We start from the raw sequence: 21,116 nt of genomic DNA on the forward strand, positions 1-21,116 counted from the left end.
GTTTTAATACTGGAAAACAAACCCCCAAAAGATATAAAATTACGTTAGAAGTTGTTTAAATCGTTTCCTGTACTCGTCCTCTTAATGAGACTCCTAAATAACCTTTAACTTATTTCTCTTATATTTTTGGTTTCTATCAAACAATTGTATAAGTTTCTTTGTCTAGGGATTAAACACAGGGAATCATGTTTAGGTCGATTGCTTGTTATGGTTCTTATGATTGGAGTTGGAGGGGAAATGAGAAATCTTGGAAAATGCTTAGAGTGGAGAGATCAGGATGAAACATGGTGGGAAGAATTAGCACAAGTCCTAGAAACGTGATTTTGACATAACCGGAATGGATCCAATCTTTGGGGGAGTTGAGGGAGAGGCTGAAATTATTAGAAAAACTGAGGTATTTTTAACCTACAAACGGGTTATAAGATTTTAATGAAATTTGATATTTAGAAGGACCACGTGTCTTAGAGCTCTTCTTTCAAGTTCCGACCAGATCCGGTGACACCAGGGGGAGTTGGAGGGTGAAGCCGGAAATTTTAGAAAACGATCAGGATGAAACCTGGTGGGAAGAATAAGCACATATCCTAGATATGTTATTGACATAACCAGACCTAATCCGCTCTCTTTGGGGAGGTTAGGGGGATGGTTATTTCGGAAAATTTAACAAAAATGAGGTATTTGAGTGAAAATTTGTAGGCTTGTCAGGGACCTGCGCAAATTGACTTGATTACAGTCGTTACCCCGGTCCGATCATCTGGGGGGGGGGGCTTGAGGGAGGGGAATTCGTGAAAATTGAAGTGTATTTGTCTTACGAATGGGTGATCAGATCTTAATGAAACTTGATATATAGAAAAATACCATGTCTCAGATGCTCCAATTTCAATTCGGGACATGGGAGTGGAGGGGGAGGAACAAAAATCTTGGAAAACTCCTAGAGTGGAGAGATTGAGATGATGTTGGATGGGAAGAATCAGACAAGTTCTTGATGCGTGATTGACATAACCAGACCAGATTCGCTCTCTTTGGGGGAGTTGAGGGGATTTCTAGTGCTTTGGCGAGTTCGAGAATAAGTTCAAGTTATAGATACGTGATTGACATGAGCGGACCAGATCCGAACTCTTTGGGGGAATTATAAAAAAAAAACAAGTTTTATTAACTGAAAGTAAGGAGCAACATTAAAACTTAAAACGAACAGAAATTACTCCGTATATGAAAGGGGCTGTTCCCTCCTCAACGCCCCACTCTTTACGCTAAAGTTTGACTCTTTCTCTCTGTTCTACTTTTTAAAAAATTAAAAAACTTTAGCCTAAACAGCGGGGCGCTGAAGAGGGAACAGCCCTTTTCATATACGGAGTAAGTTCTGTTAGTTTTAAGTTTTAATGTCGCTTCTTACTTCTAGTTAAAACAATTTGTTTTATTTAATTTCTGGACGTTTTTGAATTGATGCATGTTTTGATTTTGGCTCTCTGTAGATGAATAATTAAAACGAAATTTACATATTCATGTTTTGGCTAAATGGTTTTCTCATAGTTTTGATAGAGTGATTTTGAGAAAAAAAAGGAGCGGGGAGGAGCTCTAGCTGCCCTCCAATTTTTTTGTTACTTAAAAAGACAACTAGAACTTTCAATTTTTTACGAATGATTTTATTAGTAAAAGATATACGTAACTTACGAATTAGTTTACATAACGAACTTCTATATGCTTATGTTTTTATTACTATGAGGGGGTTCGCCCCCTCGTCAGCACCTCTCTTTACACTAAAGCTTAAATTGTGTCCCAATTTCTTAAGAACGACCCCTGAATCACAAAGGTCGTAGAATAAATAGTTGAAATTAAAAAAAAAATACTTAAGCGTAAAGAGCGAGGTAATAGGAGGAGGGTGAACCCCTCATATGCGCAATAATTTCTGTTCGTTTTAGTTCTAATGCTACTCCTTACTTTCGGCTGAAAAAACTTTTTCATATTTATTTTTCCATTTTTTTTTAAATAATGCTAGAAAATCCTGCCCCCACCTTCATGGGGATTTTGTTCCCCCATGACATCCCTCCATGGAAAGTTCTCCCCACCAACCAAAAAATCCCCCTGAAACGTTCGTACATTTCCCAATAACCATTACTATATGTAAGCACTGGTCAAAGTTTGTAAATTGTAGCCCCTCCCACGGGGACTGTGGGGAGCAAGTCGTCCCCAAAGACATAGTTGTAAGGTATTCGAGATGGCTATCTCAAAATTTTGACCCAGTGATTATGGGAAAAAAATAAACGTGGGAGGGAGCCTAGGTGCCTTCCAGTTTTTTGGTCACTTAAAAAGGGCACTAGAACTTTTCATTTCCGTTATAATGAGCCCTCTTGCAAAATTCTAGGACCACTGGGTCGATACGATCACCCCTGGGAGAAAAAACAACAAACAAATAAACACGCATCCGTGATCTGTCTTCTGTAAAAAAAAATACAAAATTCCACATTTTTGTAGATAGGAGCTTGAAACTTCTACAGTAGGGTTCTCTAATGCGCTGAATCTGGTGGTGTGATTTTCGTTAAGATTGTTTGACTTTAAAATCAGCATTAAAATACGATTCTTTTGGCGTAACTATTGGTATCAAAATTCCGTTTTTTAGAGTTTTTGTTACTATTTAGCTGCGTCGCTCCTTACTACAGTTCGTTACCACAAACTGTTTGATTGGACGTTTGTTTCTTAACGTTTTAGAATGATGATATCGATAACTCTAGTTCTGAGTTTAATTTTAGGTTCCGACTTCGTCGCAAGTGCCATATGAGCTATTGGCTATTGTTTAGTTTTGGTTACTATTGGGCTCAGTCGCTGATTACTTGCAATTCAGTACTACGAACTATTTGAATATCAACAATATATGCACAGAAGGATGGAGGAGGGTAAGAAAGAAGGATACTTTGAAATAGTTGTGATAAGATTTTTTGGAGATAGTATGTACTTTTTTATGAGTCAAATCCTCTTACCTCGGTAAAATTTCATTGCTTCCCTTTTAATGACCTGGGCTGCGTCCATTTAGCCAATATAATTGCTTAAAGATTCTCGGTGATTTCAGTGCTTCCAGTATCTCCGAATTTTTCCAACTGTTTCTTTCAATTTCAACAAAGGAAATCTGGGTTCTCTGAAATTGGTCAATTTGGCTCTTCGATAAGTTATGGTTACGAAAATTAAGGATAGCATTTCGTGTTGACGTTCTAGTATTTGTGAACAATGAGTGATTTTGCCCCTTTTATAGATGTGAAACATGTAAAAGGGATTTTATTTTATAGGCCCCCTGGCACAGGGAAACACTGTTGGCTCTACAAATACGAAAACTGGTGAAGAATCATAAAACAAAATGGTCAGTGGTCCTGAGATCCTCAGTAGGTATGTCGGCAGTGCAGAAGCCAAAATACGTCAACTGTTTGCTGAAGCTGAATGGGATCAGAAAGTGGTAAGTTTTTTTTTAACATTCTCTCTCTTAGGAAAGATTTGAGCCATGTGTACTGACTCGGATTTCCGCTGGCGGATGTAACAAAGAGATATCTGCGAGGGAAATCAGTTTAAACGGAAAGTCCTCTCTCTAGGTTCACTATTTTTGAAAGCATATATACAACTTCATGTACAAAATTAGGTTAGGTTAGGTCACTTTGTTATGTAAAATTTTTATGAATATGTTAGATTTATTTAAAAAAAAGTAATCTTCCCACATGTGTTTTTTTTATGGGACTTAATATTTTACCAAGGCTATATAACGATCGCAATTTCTGTCCTTTGGTATGTCTGTCCTGGTTTTGCTAGTTCGGACACTTCTAGATAAGGTAGGAACATGAAAGTTGGCAGGCGTATCAGGGACCGGACCAGATTAATTTAAAATAGTCGATCCCTGATTTGAACATCTGGGGGGGGGGAGTGGAGGGACGGTTAATACGGAAAAATTGGAAAAAATAAGTTATTTTAACAGGTGATTGGATCCTTATGAAATTTGATATTTAGAAGGATCTTGTGTCTCAGAGCTCTTATTTCAATCCTGATTAGATCCGTTGACATTGGGAGGTGGAGTTAGAGGGTAAAGTCAGAAATCTTGGAAAACGTTTAGAGTGGAGAGATTGGGATAAAACTTGGTGAGAAGAATAAGCACAAGTCTTAGATACGTCATTGACATAACAAGAACGGATCCGCTTTTACTGAGGGAGTTGGGAGGAGGGTTAATTCGGAAAAGAAGAAAAAATGAGGCATTTTTTTTTTACTTACGAACGAGTGATCGGATCTTAATAAAATTTGACGTTTAGAAGCACCTCGTAAATCAGAGTCTAATCTAAATTTAGATTAATTAAAGAGTCTAATTTAGTCTAAATCCCGACTGGGTCCGGTGACATTGGGAGGAGTCGGAGGGGAATCCGGAAATGTTGGAGACGCTTAGTGGAGAGATCTGGATGCAACTTGGTGGGAAGAATAAGTACAAGTCCTAGATACATGATTGACATGATCAGACCGGATCCGCTCTCTTTGGGAAAGTTGGGGGGCCGAATTCGGCAATTCGAAAAAAAGAAAAATGAGGTATTTTAACTTGGGAACGAGTGATTGTTTATTAATGAAATTTGAAATTTAGAAGGACATCGTGTCTCAGAGCTCTAATTTTAAATCCCAACCGGATCCAGTGACATGAGGGGGAGTTGGGGGGCGGAAATCTCGGAAAACGCTTAGAGTGGAGGGATCGGGACGAAACTTGGTGGGAAGAATAAACAGAAGTCCTATACATGATTGACATCACCGGACCAGATCCTCTCTCTTTGGTGGGGGGGGATTTCCAGTGCTTTGGTGAGTTCGATGCTTCTGGACGTGCTAGGGTGATCAAAATTGGTAGGCATGTCAGGGACTTGCTAAATTAACTTGACAACTGTCGTTATCCCGATTCGACCATCTGGGGGGCTTGAGGGAGGGGAATTTATGAAAATTGAGGTATATTTAGCTTACCAATGGGTGATCAGATCTTAATGAATCTTGATATATAGAAAGTTTCCCTGTCGCGGATGTTTTGTTTTCAATTCGGTTGGGATCCGGGTACATTGTGGGTTGGAGGGGGGAAACTGAAATATTGTAAAGTGCTTAGAGTGGAGAGATTGGGATTGAACTTAAAAGTGTTTGTGTGACACCCCCTCCCTGCGAACAAAAATAATTGATATGTCCCTGTAAAACAGCTTTCCCAATTACCTTATAACTTGTTTTTACGATAAACTTTTGCTTTCTAGATAAACCTAAATGATGCTTATCAAACAGTTCGTGGTAACGAACTGTAGTAAGGAGCGACCCGGCTCAATAGTAACCAAACTCTAAAAAATGGAATTTTGATGCCAATAGTTACATCAAAAGAATTGCATTTAATGCTGATCTTAAATATATAAATTTAAGCAAGATTAGTCTTACCCGTCAAAAGTTACGAGCCTAAGAAAATTTGCATCATTTTAGAAAATAGGGGGAAATACCCCCTAAAAGTCATACGATCTTAACGAAAATCACACCATCAGATTCAGCATATCAGAGAACCTTATTGTAGAAGTTTCAAGCCCTTATCGACAAAAATGTGGAATTTCGCATTTTTTGCCAGAAGACAAATCACGGATGCGTGTTTTATTTGTTTTTTTTTTTTTTCCCCAGGGGTGATCGTATCGACTCAGTGGTCCTAGAATGTCGCGAAAGGGCTCATTCTAACGGAAATTAAAAGTTCTAGTGCCCATTTTAAGTGACCAAAAAAATTGGAGGGCACTCTGGCCCCCTCCCCCGCTCATTTTTTCCCCAAAGTCACCGGATCAAAATTCTGAGATAGCCATTTTATTCACCATGGTCGAAAAACCTAATAACTATGTCTTTGGGGACGACTTACTCCCCCGCAGTCCCCGTGGGAGGGGCTGCAAGCTACAAACTTTGACCTGTGTTTACATATAGTAATGGTTACTGGGAAGTGTACAGATGGTTTCAGGGGGATTTTTTTGGTTTGGGGAGGGGGGTTACGTGGGAGGATCTTTCCATGGAGGAACTTCTCATGGGGGGAGACTTTCAATGGAGGGGGCGAAAAAATAAATATGAAAAGTTTTTTCTACTGAAAGTGAGGAGCAGCATTAATACTTAAAACGAACAGAAATTATTACGCATATGAGGGGTTTACCTCCTCGTAATACCTCGCTGTTTACGCCAAATTATTTTTAGTAATTTCAACTATTTATTCTACGGCCTTTGTGATTCAGGGGTCATTCTTAAGGAATTGGGACAAAATTTAAGCTTTGGTGTAAAGAGCGAGGTATCGACGAGGGTGAGCCCCTTCATTTACGCAATAAAACATACGAATATAGAAGTTCATTACGTAAGTTAATTCGTAAGTTTCGTATATTTTTTACCTATGAAAACGTTAGTAAAAAATTAAAAGTTACAGTTACCTTTTTATGTAATCAAAAAATTGGAGGGCAACTAGGCCTCCTCTCTCGCTCCTTTTTTCTCAAAATCTTCCAATTATAACTGAAAAACCCATTTAGCCCCAAAAAATTAATATGGAAATTTCGTTTTAATTATTTATGCGCGGAGAGCCAAGATAAAAAAATGCATTAATTTAAAAACGTCCAGAAATCAAACAAAAAAAACAAGTTTTTTTAAATGAAAGTAAGGAGCGACATTAAAACTTAAAACGAACAGAAATTACTCCGTATATGAAAGGGGCTTTTCGTCCTCAACGCCTCGCTCGAGTTAAGAGAAAGAGTCAAACTTTAGCGTAAAGAGCGAGACGTAGAGGACGAAAAGCCCTTTTCATATACGGAGTAATTTCTGTTCGTTTTAAGTTTTAATGTCGCTCCTTACTTTCATTTAAAAAAAAACTTTTTTTTTGTTTAATGTAATTTACGTCGGACTGTGACTATAGATACTTGATGTGTCCACCGAAATTTTTTACATTTTGGCTTTGCGTCCGAAGTCTACTTTGTCTTGGGCTTTATGACACGTGTATTGCCCAGATAAAAAATCTTTTTCATAACTTGTTATTTTAATTCGTTCTAGGAGCTTGCTTCCATTTCTAAAAACTTCAATGCGGTTGAACTTGCCGCTCTAGTTCAGGCAGCTTTCTCAAGGACATTGTTTCGTTCTATAAAAATATCCACCAAAGAAGAAGAAGATGAAGTCGAAACTTTTCCTGATATAGACAACGTCTCCTTAACAAGGGACGATTTCTTTGACGCTCTTGAACCAGACGAAGTGGAAGTTGACCAGTAAGTTTTTTTTTTGGTCTCAAAAAGGTTGCTTTATCGAAAGGTTTCGATTAAAGCGTAGGATACCTCTTATGGAGAAACTTCATTCTTTTAACATCGGACGTTTTTTTTGGACAATTCTTGAGATGAAAAACATATCCCCGGACTGGAATCAAGGAAGATTGAATAGAAGGGAAAAGAAAAGCTGTGAAAAAAAGGGAAGGAAGAAGGGTATAAAAGTCAAACAAAGGCTTGTAGATTAAATATTAATATAATAATAATTTATTTATGCCTTGTTTACATACAAAATATGTACACAGAGGAATATGAAAAGAAAACTGATAGCTTTTTTTTGCATATAACTAAAAAAAAACACTCACAAAACATGACCCATAAATAATAACATACTTCATAATATAACTCATAAAACAGCACCTATAAACGCTTAGAGTAGAGAAATCGGGATGAAACTTGGTGGGTAGAATAAGCAAATGTCGTAGACACGTAACTGACGTAACAGTACTGGATAGCCTCAAAAAATTAATATGCAAATTTTGTTTTAATTATAATGTGCGGAGAGCCAAGATCAAATTATGCATTAATTCAAAAACGTCCAGAAATTAAAAAAAAACAAAAAAACAAGTTTTTTTAAATGAAAGTAAGGAGCGACATTAAAACTTAAAATGAACAGGAATTACTCCATATATAAAAGGGGCTTTTCCTCCTCAACTCCCCGCTCTTTACGCTAAAGTTTTTTACCGTTTTAAAATGTAGAGTAAAGAGAGAGAGTCAAACTTTAGCGTAAAGAGCGGAATTCTAGTGATTAAGGCAAGGAATGGTAAATTCTCTTTCATTGATCTCTGGTTGTTTTTTTTTATTCAGTGTCTTTTCTCCTCTGACAGAGTTCACGTTAGAAAGTTAGATCTTATAATAATATAATATAATAAATAAACTTTTGCCACAAAAATACAAATTAGTGAGCTGGGAAAACGAGTTGATAAATGACTAATGCCATAATAATTGTAGAAAAACTGTAGGCCTACCGTAGAAAAATTGCAAAAATCGAAAACTGTAGGGTAAAGTTGTTTGCCTATTTTTAATCTGCTATTAACTGTAATCAACGTCATACGTGATTACAGGTCACCTTTAGGGAAGAGGGATCAACAGAGATAATTTCTCCCAAGGGGAGGGATTAATTAAACCTAAAAAATTGCTTTTTAATGAACAATTAAACCTAATTAAACCTAAAAAAGTTTTTTTTAATGCACAATATTTTGAACTATCTAAGTTTGTCATTATCGCTGGAAAAGAGTTCCACCGCGTGTATGGGTATGATTACTATTACTACTAGTTCCAACAGATCATAGCAGCACCAAGCCACCAGATGTGTGGTTAATCTTCATTTTGCTTGAGTAAATACAACATAAGAAATTTGAATTGTTTCATGTAGCTTATTTAATTTCTGTGGAATTCAGCTATTTTTTATTTCGGCCTCCCGCGAAATCCCCACCCCCATAAAAAAGATCTGGATAACACGCCAAGGCTTTTATAAGTTAAGTGTCATAGTTTTTTATGGCACTTGGTATTAACCAAGTGACATATAGCAATCGCAAATTCTGTCGGTCTGTCGGTCTGTCTGTCGGTCCCGGTTTTGCTACTTTAGGCACTTCCAAGTAAGCTAGGACGATGAAATTTGGCAAGGGTATCAGGGACCGGACCAGATTAAATTAGAAATAGTCGTTTTCCCGATTTGACCATCTGGGGGGGGAGTGGGGGGGGGCGGTTAATTTGGAAAAAATAGAAAAAATGAAGTATTTTTAACTTATGAGCGGGTGATGGGATCTTAATGAAATTTGATGTTTGGAATGATATTTTGTCTCAGAGCTCTTATTTTAAATCCCGACCGGATATGATGACATTGGGGGGAGTTGGAGGGGGAAATCTTGGAAAAACACTCGGAGTGGAGGAATCGGGATGAAGCTTGTTGGATAGAATAAACAAATGTCCTTGATACGTGATTGACATAATCGTACTGGATTCGGTCTCTTTGGGGGATTTGGGGGGAGGGGTTCAGTGATTAGGCGAGTTTGGTGCTTCTGGACGTGCTAGGACGATGAAAATTGGTAGGCGTGTCAGGGAGCTGCACAATTTGACTTGATAAAGTCGTTTTCCCAGATTCGATCATCTGGGGGCTAAAGGGAGAGGAAAAATTAGGAAAAATTAGGTATTAATAACTTACGAGTGGGTGATCGGATCTTAATGAATTTTGATATTTAGAAGGACATCGTGACTCAGAGCTCTTATTTTAAATCCTGACCGGCATTAAGCCTCTTATTTTCCTTTTTAAATCAATCTATTGATTCATACAATTTTGTTAGAGCTCATACCATATGATCTCTTGGCTCTTAGCTCTTCTCGCCTCGTCACAAGTGCCATTTGAGTTCTTAGCTCTTGTTTCTTTTTGGTTCTTTCTTAGAATAATCTCTTAGAATAATTAAATTGAGGGAGTAAAGTACCTGACAATAATAACTTGCAATGTTTATGACAAGAATATTCTGGAGGGTAGTTGTGTTTTAACGCCACCGCGGTTTTACGCCACTATATGTGTTCCGCCACCTTTTAAGTTAGGTTAAATTTGGTTATAAATATCTGAAATGGGTTAAAAACCTAACCTATGCTAACCTAAAGTCACTTAACTTAACTAAACTTAGTCTAAACCTAATATTCGACCCTTTCGTTCGACCTAACTAATCCTCTTGATGATACAAGATTTCCTGGGTGGTGGATAACCGCGGTGGCGTTAAAACACCCAATTCATTCTGGAGAGGTTAAACAAATTTTTAGTAATATCTAAATTTAAGGTGCCAGGTGAGGCAGATGAAACACCTGGCTCTGCCGCAAAAACAAGTAAAGAGAAGAACAATAACAATACACTTCAATAATGCCCACAACCGCAATTTTAAAGAGATATATTAGTAAACTCTCCAGTAGGGAATCACCCAAAACAGTACTTTACAAGCCTAACTACCTGTCAGTTCTTCAATCCATCTTAAGGAGAAACCCCTCACATGTGCAAAAAGTCTATTGATCCTTTTCTGGATGAGTTAAGTAAAGGTAAACAAACCCCTGGGCTTTTTGTTCCAACTTTCTCTTCTTCAGGTTCAAAATCCATGCCTGCGAATTTTGTTTCCAAAGATGCTCTACAAAAACAGCACAATTTATCTCACACGTCGAGATGATGGGGGGGGGGATTTTTAATAGATCTGTCTATGCAGGTGCGATTCTATGCCTTCATTGTCAAAGAGATCGAATGGGTACTTAAAATTTTCACACTACCTTATATTATATATATATATATATATATATATATATATATATATATATATATATATATATATATATATATATATATATATATATATATATATATATATATATATATATATACATATACATATACATATACATATTTCCATATGTATGGATTATACGTTTTTATTATGTGTTTTTACATTGGGGTTTCTTAAAACCGCATGTAGTTTTAGATATAAGTATCCCATCCAAGGGATCAATGTGAGTCAAATATATGGACCCACATTGGTTAGATTATAAATTTTACGTTTCATAAAAATTTAAACTATGTTGTAAATTACTATTTACTATTTTTTAATTTTAAATTAACTAGATTATAAATGCTCATGCAAACTAACAATAATAATAATAATAATAATTGTCAAGAAAAGTCCATTGTCCAGCAACTGAAAAGGCATGAAAACTTTATCAACTAGCGAATTTTAAGTATTTAATCGGTTTATTATAACATCTGGATTTCATTGTGGCAACATTTTTTGGGCTTTCTCTTTGATACAATGAAGCATATTCAAAAGATTTCAAAATGAAGGTTAAAACACCATGAAGGACTTAACAGGCAAACTTGTTTTACTGGAATTAAATAAAACAGAAATTTTAAGTAATTTTGACTAATAAAATTCATAATAGAAAATTAAACTATTTCTCCAAAATTCAACGCTGAGGAAAAAGATTTAAAATCAAACTGGTCATGTGTGACTAACATTGTAAAAGAAAGTCCAAACATTGATCAAAAGAGGATAGTATAACCTGCGATTATGAAGATGGTAGATGTTTTTTTCTTGGGGGGGGGGCAGGGGGAAAAAACTAGAAGAATTAGATAAATATTAAAATGAAAACTGAGATATGAGTAAGTAAGACTGGCATTGATAACAAAGCATTATAAGTTTGCAAATGCTCTATAATAAAAAAGTCACAACATTAAACCAAGAACTTAACTAATATAGATCTAATTATAAAGAAGGCGACTGTCTCTTTTTAGGGAGTGGGTTAAAAAAGGAACAAGATAAAGCAAAAATAGAAACTTGGATAAGAATGAAGAATAAAGATAGATTAGTCACTACTTTAAGTGGGGAAGGGGGGCAGTGCGGTTTTCCTTGTGGATGTCAAAAAGGTCAAAATGTACATTTAGCCTACCATTTCTCAATTTTTCCGGGGTGGAATATTGAGGCTAATTTTTGGGTGGAGGGGAGGACGATCCTTGTGTTCTTGCACGCGGTATATAATGACAAAATAAGAATATTAAGGAATAAAATACCTGATACTAAAATGAGTTCAAACCTTGAATAAATTAATGGGCTAATAAATCAATGATTGTGAAGTGGAGTAATGCTCTTCATTTTTGTGAGATGGGGGGGGGATAAAACAGACAAAACGAAGAAATAATGAACAGAGATTAAACTAAAGGCTAAAAAAATTAACACTAATAAGAACACCTTATGGCCCCCCCCCAAATTACAGGATATACCTATGTTTTAATAGTGTGTGGTCAAATGAGTGGTTCGTTTCGGTGACGGGATCCAATGAGATATGTTAATTTGGGAATGGCACACAAAGAAAGGTTTCTAAAGAGGACATGGGTGGGGTGTGAATGCTGGGAATACATTTGAACGTGTATGATTTCCTTATTGTCATTTTACATATGCTGTTGAAATATTTATTTATCTTTGAAGAGTATTGATTGTTCGATCATTTTATTTGTTGTCACGGCGCTATGTTTTTTTTGGCAATAAATATATATCTGTCTATTTTTACAGCCAGGGGCAAATATCCAGCATTTTTTGGGGGTAAGAGGGGTCCATATCTGGATAGTCAAGGGGCATGGGGTATATAATAATTGTTTGTCCACATAATTGGGGAGGCAACTGCCCCCCTCCCCTGTTTGCCTCTCCCTATGCGACGCCCCTGGTAAAAGCCCAATAATTAAAGTATTATAAAATGATAAAAACAAATATTTTATCAACTAGGGGGGCAATTTATCAGCTAGGCATCCATAGGAAAAATCAATTTTGAAAAACTTAAGTTTTTAACTATTTCGGTGAGCGAGAAAAGAGCATGTAATGCTTTTAGTAAAAAGAAAAAACTTCTGAATTTATTGAGAACCCAATCAAATAGGATAAAACAGACTGAACTAATCGATAGAACTTGATTTCTTGTGGGGTTGGGGTGTAAATTGAGCTTTCCTATAAATGTTACATAAAGTCTTCTGAATTAACACAGTCAACTTTTCAATCGTAGTTTCATCTCCCTCCCTAAGATTATTTCAAAGGATCCAACAGAAAATTTAAGATTGTGGTCTAAAATTGCCTTTTATTCCCCCATACCATACTCGCTGGAAAAATACCCTTAACTCTCCCTCCTAAGGTCCAACCCTAAGCGCGCCTGTCATATCTTCTTCGAAGTTTTTCGTTGTTGTGGCATCAATACATAAAATAGTTTCGTTTTTCAACTTTGATGTCAAGTTATGAAGTTGTGCTTGAATTTTTGGTTTTCTAGTATCTTACTTAATTTGATTGATAGTCGAAAAAATTGTCTTAAATTCGCCGTATGGTGCAAAAGGCCGTACTTTCTGTAAGTAGCACATAGTTTTGGATCATGCATTTCTTCTACCTACTATGCTGTCCATAGTGCGCACCATTTTCGGCCTGTGTTTCTATTCTGGCCTCAATACCTTTGGTGATTATATAAAATGAGATTTATTCATCATGAAATACACACAAAATATTACATTTTACTACCCCCCCCCAAAGGCTCTTTGAAGGAACCAATTTACTTTCAACGGTATATTTCGGGACATGCTTCCGTAAGCCAGTCACGTTCCTGCATAAGTGGTTGATAGAAATAGGAGTCGAATCGCCCCGCCTCTTTTTTTTTACCTGTTCTTGTCTTTAATGTTGTTGCTATGTCGAATTCTAAAGAACCAAAATTTTGATTGGTTCTTTGGTGTGAAATTTTAAGCCAGTAAAAATAAAAAAAAGTTACTGAGGGATAGCGTTAAAAAAAGTAAACTCTGTTATTTTGTTTCGCATTTTGAAAGTCAATGCCGTTATTCCTTACTTTTGAAGAAAAAATAGCCTCTCCTTTTTAAAATCAGTTCCCTAATGTTAACTGACAAGTCTAGACAGACAAGAAAATACAAGTTCTGGAGAGACACATAGCTCCGCCTTTTTAGAACGTGATTGGTCCTTTTGTGAGAAATATTCAGCCATTAAAAACAAAGAAGTGTTTTGAGTCACTAAATTCTCTGCAAATAAATTCTGTTCATATATGATAATTGTCTGCTCATAGTAATCATTTCTTGACAATATATTCCAGGTCTGATTTGGATGCAAGCTATGCAAAAGGATTGAGTAAGCTAGCGGCCAAACTGATGAAAGTGTCTCGTGAGTCTAGTGGCACAATAGCAGCTGTTGGCTCAGAAATAGAGGCGGAGTCAGAGCTTCACAAGTAAGTTGATTCATATAGTGCTGAATGGGCACCAGGAATGAATAGTATTAATTCTAGATTGAATGCCTTCCCCCTGCGTAAGTAGCTGCCCTGTAGATAGTTCTAATAATTATGTGAAATATAGACCCTTTTCCCATGGATATTTTCTGTGCTTGGTCGAAATTCGAGACATCCAAACCAAAGATTAAGGAACTACAGTACGGTATGTACATCTTGATACAAGCGATCAGCTTTCTAAGAATTAGAAGACACCAAATTGTGCATAGCTCTGTGATATTATTGTGTTGAGAGAGCAACACTTTGGTTTTGTCCCGGTTTTTTTTTTTTTTTTTTTCTATGCCGCCGATCTCAGCTTATTCCTGGAAACTGGTAAGGGTCTAACCTGTGCGGTTTTTACGGAAAGTGTGGACCTCAGGCCGGATTGATGAATATGACATTACATTTTGGAAAGCTCCGTAGAACTCTTGCCTGGGGCCAAAAAGGATGGTTTTTGCTTGTCCTCGAGCCAGAGCCTATGGTGTGCGAAGTGAAGTGGAGTTATATAGCCTATGTCAGAGAGGAGTATCTGAAGTTGTGCAGCCAAGCTTTCGTTTCATCAAACCATGTTTCTGCTTTCGAGTGGAAAGCTCCGTTCTAGCAGGCAAGCAGGCAGGCACCAGTTTCAAATTGAAGATGGACTAAAATCTATAAGTGTTAAATATATGCGGTAGTTCCCCGGCCCCACAGCCAATATATCTTCTTTGAGTGATAAATAGAAAAATTTACAGAAACAAAAAAGTGCGATTTTCCCACGGGTCCGAAAGTGCTGCCATCTATTGTTTCTAGCCATTTCTGTTCGTGATTTCAGCTGACTTTACCGTTCTTTTTTTTCTACTTGGGATTGCAATAGAGAAATGGTATCAGATATACCTCTTAAACTTTAAAAGTTCTCTCATTGCTAAAGAAATTAGAGTTTATCCTTTGCTCCTTTCTAAGTGGTGGTGTTAGAAAGTTGGCCTCCGGCAAAAAAGTCAACTTTTGAACTAAGACAGATAGAATTTTTTTTTCAATGACAATCGATAGACCTTGATGAGCTGATCAAAGTATATGTCATCCATTTTTTTGTTACAAAAATTCCTTCATGACATACACCAGTTTGAAAGTTTCAAGGGGTTGACAACTTCAGTGGTAAGGTACACACTTGAACCAAAAATAGGCCGATACCAATTGTGAGATATGTAGGGGACTTCCAAGCAACAGTCGATTATTAGCTTATAATCATCTTTGGCAATGAGGGGTTTGCAACTTTTGCTGATTGGTGTACCTATTATCTGTTTCTGGTGTAATTGATGGTAAGAACAACTTGGTTCCCGATTGTAAGACATGTAGGGGAGTTGTAAGTAATAATCGGCTGTTAGGCTACAATGACTTCAGTGACAAGGGGTTTGCAACTTTTGCTAGTTGGTGTACCCATTATTTGTTTCCGGTGAACTTGGATGTATATCACGGGAGAGGGACTTGTAAGTAAGAATCGGTTGCTAGAGGAGGTTCATCAGAGGCTAAAAATTTGTGCAAATTGGTGCACATCTATGGTATTTGATCCTGAAAAGTCACGAATAGCTTTATAATACCAACTAGATTATATAAGATAATGTTCCAAGTTTCCATCGGTCACGATGTCTACGATTGAAAAGGATAAAGTTCAACTGGCTGCAAACTCAATTTAGTCCCTTCTTCCGATATAATTTTGCTGTTGTTTTTTCAACGCTGAAGAACTTGATCATGTGATTACTGATTGTGTTCTGCTTTGAATATGCCGTTTTGAATGCTTTGATAGTTTTGACAACTTCAGAATTTAACCGATTGCGAAGAAACAAAACCAAAGTGTTGCTCTCGCAACACTTTTATCGGCGAAGCAGGACAAAGGTTGCCGCAACACTTCACGTTGCCCAGGCAACGTAGGTCTAGTTATTATTAATAATAAACCAGAAATAAAGATTTGTAAGACTCATTGAGTCACATTTAGATGGAAATTTATATTTAGATATGGAACTACCGTGTCGAGACTGTAATTATGTCGAAATTTTGGAATTCGAAGTCATAACCGTAAGCTATGCGTTAGATATACGCAAAACCGTTTAATTCACGATTTTCTGGTTCCGCAATGGACCAGTTTTCGGTAGAATAGTCTGGATTAGGGCTGGACTTAAGAATTTTATTCGATGGTGACGGGGGGGGGGGGGGGGGCTACAGTTATGGCCATAACATAATAACAAAATATGTAATTTTCCCCAGTTTAGATGAGGTTCCCTCCTGGGCATGGAATTCACCTAAATCTCTCTTTGAAATATAACTGACAATGTGAAGGACTATTAGAATGTCAATGTCGTTTTTCATTTAGAGTTTATACACTTTAGCCTTATACCAAAATTAGCTTGCCTTTTTTCCTTACCTTGTTAAACCATTCTTTTTACATCAATTTAAATTTAAAACACAAAGCGGAAACATTTTTTCGTAGTCATATTCTATGCCGAGTTCCAGGTTGTTTTCAGTCACATCCGGCTTTGGTTGACGAATTGAAACATAAGTTGATACGAGCTTTTTCTTGCCATATATGTCTGTTCTCTCTGAGTTTGACGATTCGACACGCGAAGCCTGAAATTTTGATTAGTCTCCTTTTTCATTCCAACAACTTAACTTGTTTAGAATGACTGTGAAGCTGCATTACATATTGAAGAATCATTACCGAACAAATACTTTATTCTTAGAGGCGTCCATGAGTCGGCGTGATCCACAGCGAAGTGTGACAGATTTAATAGCAAAATGATGATTTTGCAACACTGCCCACTCAAATGAAGCGCTTTAATTTATTTAAATTGGCTATCGTTTATTACAATTTTATCAAATTTATTTCGTGGTAATAAGATGATTTTACAACACTGCTCACTCAGATGTAGCTCTTAAATCTATTTCAATTCGTCATAGTTCGACTGATTCTTCTGTTCATTGTTAAGATTTCTTGAAGTCAATGCTATTATCTCGATCAATGATGAACGTGACAGTTTCGATAGATTTGGGGAAAACTGTTAAAAAATTGGCAAACTGGCCCAAAAAGTGGTTGGTGAAAATCATACCTTCGTAGCATTTTCAAGCACTTTCGAGTAAGTTCAAGAGAAATGCAGAAGCATGCTGAGTTGAGTGGTTTGTTCGAAAACTAAATTAAGAATAATGCGTAAAATCTTTAGAAGCTAGAAAATTTTTAAGACGAGAAAGCCTCATCCTTTCAAAAATTTTGCTAAATTCCGACAACTGAGATAATGACCTATCAGGATATCAAACAGTTCGTGGTAACGAACTGTAGTAAGGAGCGACCCGGCTCAATAGTAACCGAAACTCTAAAAAAATGGAATTTTCATACCAATAGTTACATCAAAAGAATCGCATTTCAATGCTGATTTTAAATATATAAGTTTCATCAAGATTAGTTTTACCCATCAAAAGGTACGAGCCTGAAAAAATTTGCCTCATTTTAGAAAATTGGGGGAAAACCCCTTAAAAGTCATAGAATCTTAACGACAATCACACCATCAAATTCAGCGTATCAGAGAACCCTAATGTAGAAGTTTCAAGCTCCCATCTACAAAAATGTGGAATTTTGCATTTTTTGCCAGAAGACAGTTCACGGATGAGTGTTTATTTGTTTTTTTTCCAGGGGTGATCGTATCGACTCAGTGGTCCTATAATGTCGCAAGAGGGCTCATTCTAACGGAAATTAAAAGTTTTAGTGCCATTTTCAAGTTTTTTACTATTTTAAAAAGTAGAGTTAAGTGAAAGAGTCAAACTTTAGCGTAAGGAGCGGGGCGTTGAGGAGGAAAAGCCCTTTCGTATACGGAGTAATTTCTGTTCGTTTTAAGTTTTAATTTCGCTCCTTACTTTTAGTTAAGAAAAAACCTGTTTTTTTTATTTAATATTATACATGTTGGAGCTCTGCTTGCTATTCCTATTTATTGTAAATATGAAAGGTTGAATCGATTGTAAATTTCGCAGTTTCTAAGCATGGCTGGGAGCTTGGTAATCACCACCGTGGCTTCGATTTAGTCTACTTTTCTTCATTTTCATTACATCTATACAAATCTGCCGGGCAAAGCAAGAAAAATTTAACTATAAGTATTAGCAGTTACTCAGGACCTCCTTCCCAAAACCCAGAATCAGCTTATGAGGAGTACTGAGAATGCTGGGTTGTTCCTTATCTAGTTCTGGAATGATTTATTTTTGCGTTGCATGGCTCCAATTCCTTATCCTTAGTAAATGATCTATAAAAAATTATTCTTGTAATAACAAAAAAAAAATTTAATCACTACCACATTGCTCATCAACATATCTTCACAATTGTCATCTTGTTTGAAGTATATGGCAAACATCAAGTCAAAATCAGAATACTGAAGCTTAATATATCACTTACATATGCATTTTTAGACTATTTTCCTTATGCTTTTTACTCTTCAGTGGAAAATGCTTTGTCATTGCCACATTATTCACCAGTTGATTAATTTTTTCAGAACTCTGATTCTATTTTTAAATTAAATTTAAAAAACAATTTTTTTCAGCTAAAAGTAAGCAGCAACATTAAAACTTAACACGAACAGAAATTATTACGTATATGAAGGGGGTTACCCCCTTCTCAACTTCTCGCTCATTATGCTAATTTTTTTTTTGTAGTTTAAAAAAGACTTCTTATTTATCTAATTTAAAGACGCTTCTGTTTCAGGAATTGCTCTTAAAGATTTGGGACATAGTTTTAACTTTTGCGTAAAGATCGATGTGTTGAGGAGGGGATGACCCGCTTCATTTAAGTAGTAGGTTCTGTTTGTTTTAGGTTTTGATGTTGCCCTTACTTTCAGTTGGAAAAGCTTGTTTTCTAATTATTAACTTCTGATCATTTTCTAAATAATGCCAGAAAATCTGGCTGCGCCTCCAAGGAAAAATACACCTCCTAACGGAATTACCCTCTAGACTCAATCCTTGTGGAAATTGACCCTGGACAATTACTCTTAAAATCTCAACGCGTAAAATTGAGACGGGAAAGAGAAAGCAAGGTTAAAAATAATTTTGTGTAGGAATTGTGGCAAATTCCCCTTACGTAAAATTTACCCTCTGGAATCCGCCCTCCCCATTGAAAATTCCTCTGTATAAAATTTCCAGAATAAAATTCTCCCCCCCCCACCCAAAAATGTATGCATACTTCCCAATAGCAAATACTATGCGCATATAGTTACGGATTTTTTAACTTATAAAAGGGCACTTGAACTTTTAATTTCTGTTCGAATAAACCCTCTCCCAATATTCTAGAACAACTGGGTCAATACGATTGCCCCTGGAAAAAAAACACATCTGTGATCTTTTTTCTGGCAAAAAAGAAATCAGAAAATTTCACATTTTTGCAGATAAAATATCGGAACTTCTACAATAGGGTTCTCTGATATGCTGTATCTGATGTTGTGATTTTCAATAAGATTTTATGATCTTGGAGGGGTGTTTCCCGTTTTTTCAAAAATTGGGTAAATTTTTCCAGGGTCGTAGCCATTGATGGGTAAGACTAAACTTCATGAAACTTGTATATTTAGAATCCGCATAATAATCTGATTCTTTTTATATGTCTTATTGGTATCAAAATTCTGTTTTTTTAGAGTTTTGACTTCTATTGAGCCGCGTCGCTCCTTACTTGCACTTGTTACCGCGAGCTGTTTGATGTACGGTGGAAAATAATTACAAATCAAATGACTGTAGTTTAGGAAATTCACATAAAATAGTTTCTGGGACACAAAACTGACAGGAGAGGGTATTAAAATCAGGTAAGCTATTCAGAAAAAAGGAAAATATCAGGGAAAGTTGCAAAATCTTTGGATTTCGAGGAGCATGTGCCCACCTTCTCCTATGTGTATGTCTTAGCTACATTTTTAAACAGAGTCTTTAATTAAACAATATTTACTTATTCGGGAATGTTTTATATTAGTATGTACAACATAATACCAAGAATAAAGAGTGAAAGTTGCAGCCAAAAAATTCGTCCGTGTTCATCTCCCCATTGACACTAAGCCTGCTTCTTGCAATTGTATTTAATAATGTGGTTTTGGTAAACAAGACGAGATTCTATAGTCAAAATTAGGGGGTGTAAAATATGACCACCTTGGCTTTTTTTTTCAAAAGTGACAAGTCCACTAGTATTTTTGTCAGCATTTCACTAGCTTATAATATGTATGGATGAATTGAGTGTCAACTACATTTGACTGCTACTACTATGACATTATTGCCTTGCACCATTTTGCCAAAGAATTGCTATCCCCATCATTGAATTTGTATTGCCAGAATTAGAAGTAGTTTTTACAGAGTTTTATGGGTTTTTACGGAGTCGGTGCTTGGAGCTTTAAAACTTTTAAAATAGTTGTTCCTTTGAAGTATTCCACTAAATTAGGGGCATTAACTTCTACTAAGGGTCTACAATGGTGTTAATTCATGGAAATTTAGTAGGGGGGATATATTTTCTAAAATCTAGGGATGGGGAAACATGTCTTATTGCAATGAAGACACCAAAAACAAAGACACCAAAAATCCCCTCAAAAAGGTAATTTCAAAGTATTGCGGGGCCAAATTATCCATGCCCCCCCCAATTGACGCCAAGGAACGTCTAATCTACCAAAGACCCTTGAAAAAAAATCGAAAAACAAACGCTGTGATTGGCTACTAACCCTTACCATGCACATAGAAAATGTATTAAGAAGTCGTTGCAATACTTTTACGAAGTTTTCCAAATACATTTTGACGCAAAAAGCTGATTTTATCTCCAATCGATTAACGTCCTTTTTCTCTTCTAGGTTGAAAATGAAAAATAAGCGGCAGCAGTAAATTACGGAACTAAAGCTGTGAGGTCTTGTGTACTGTTGCCGTCTTTTTGTGTGATAGCATTTATTTTCACAGAAAAAGGCGTTGCAGCAGACGTGGCCCCTTATAATTATAAAGTTTAAATAAATACCAAGGGTTCTCAACCTTAAGTAAAGTTAATTTTCAGTAAAACTGTTGTTTATTCTTTTTTATCTCCCCTTTTCA

General features: G+C 36.4%; 1 protein-coding gene across 2 annotated transcripts in view; it reads left to right on the top strand.

Annotated features, from left to right (window-relative positions):
• The window catches only part of LOC136030492 (uncharacterized), a 28,454-nt gene extending 7,462 nt beyond the window's left edge, over nt 1-20,992 (top strand). The window contains exons 2-5 of one of the 2 annotated variants that reach the window (XM_065709515.1): nt 3,276-3,439; nt 7,030-7,238; nt 13,902-14,033; nt 20,885-20,992. In XM_065709515.1, coding sequence (XP_065565587.1) covers nt 3,344-3,439; nt 7,030-7,238; nt 13,902-14,033; nt 20,885-20,915 — 468 coding nt within the window. In that variant the 5' untranslated portion in view covers nt 3,276-3,343 and the 3' untranslated portion in view covers nt 20,916-20,992. Of the gene's footprint in view, nt 1-3,275; nt 3,440-7,029; nt 7,239-13,901; nt 14,034-17,724; nt 18,003-20,884 lie in introns of those variants that run through there. The other variant, XM_065709516.1, reaches the window with a different exon arrangement.
• Nucleotides 20,993-21,116: the final 124 nt, after the last annotated feature.

The sequence above is a fragment of the Artemia franciscana genome, chromosome 8 (assembly GCF_032884065.1).
Source record: "Artemia franciscana chromosome 8, ASM3288406v1, whole genome shotgun sequence".
NCBI classification, from domain to species: Eukaryota; Metazoa; Arthropoda; class Branchiopoda; order Anostraca; family Artemiidae; genus Artemia; species Artemia franciscana.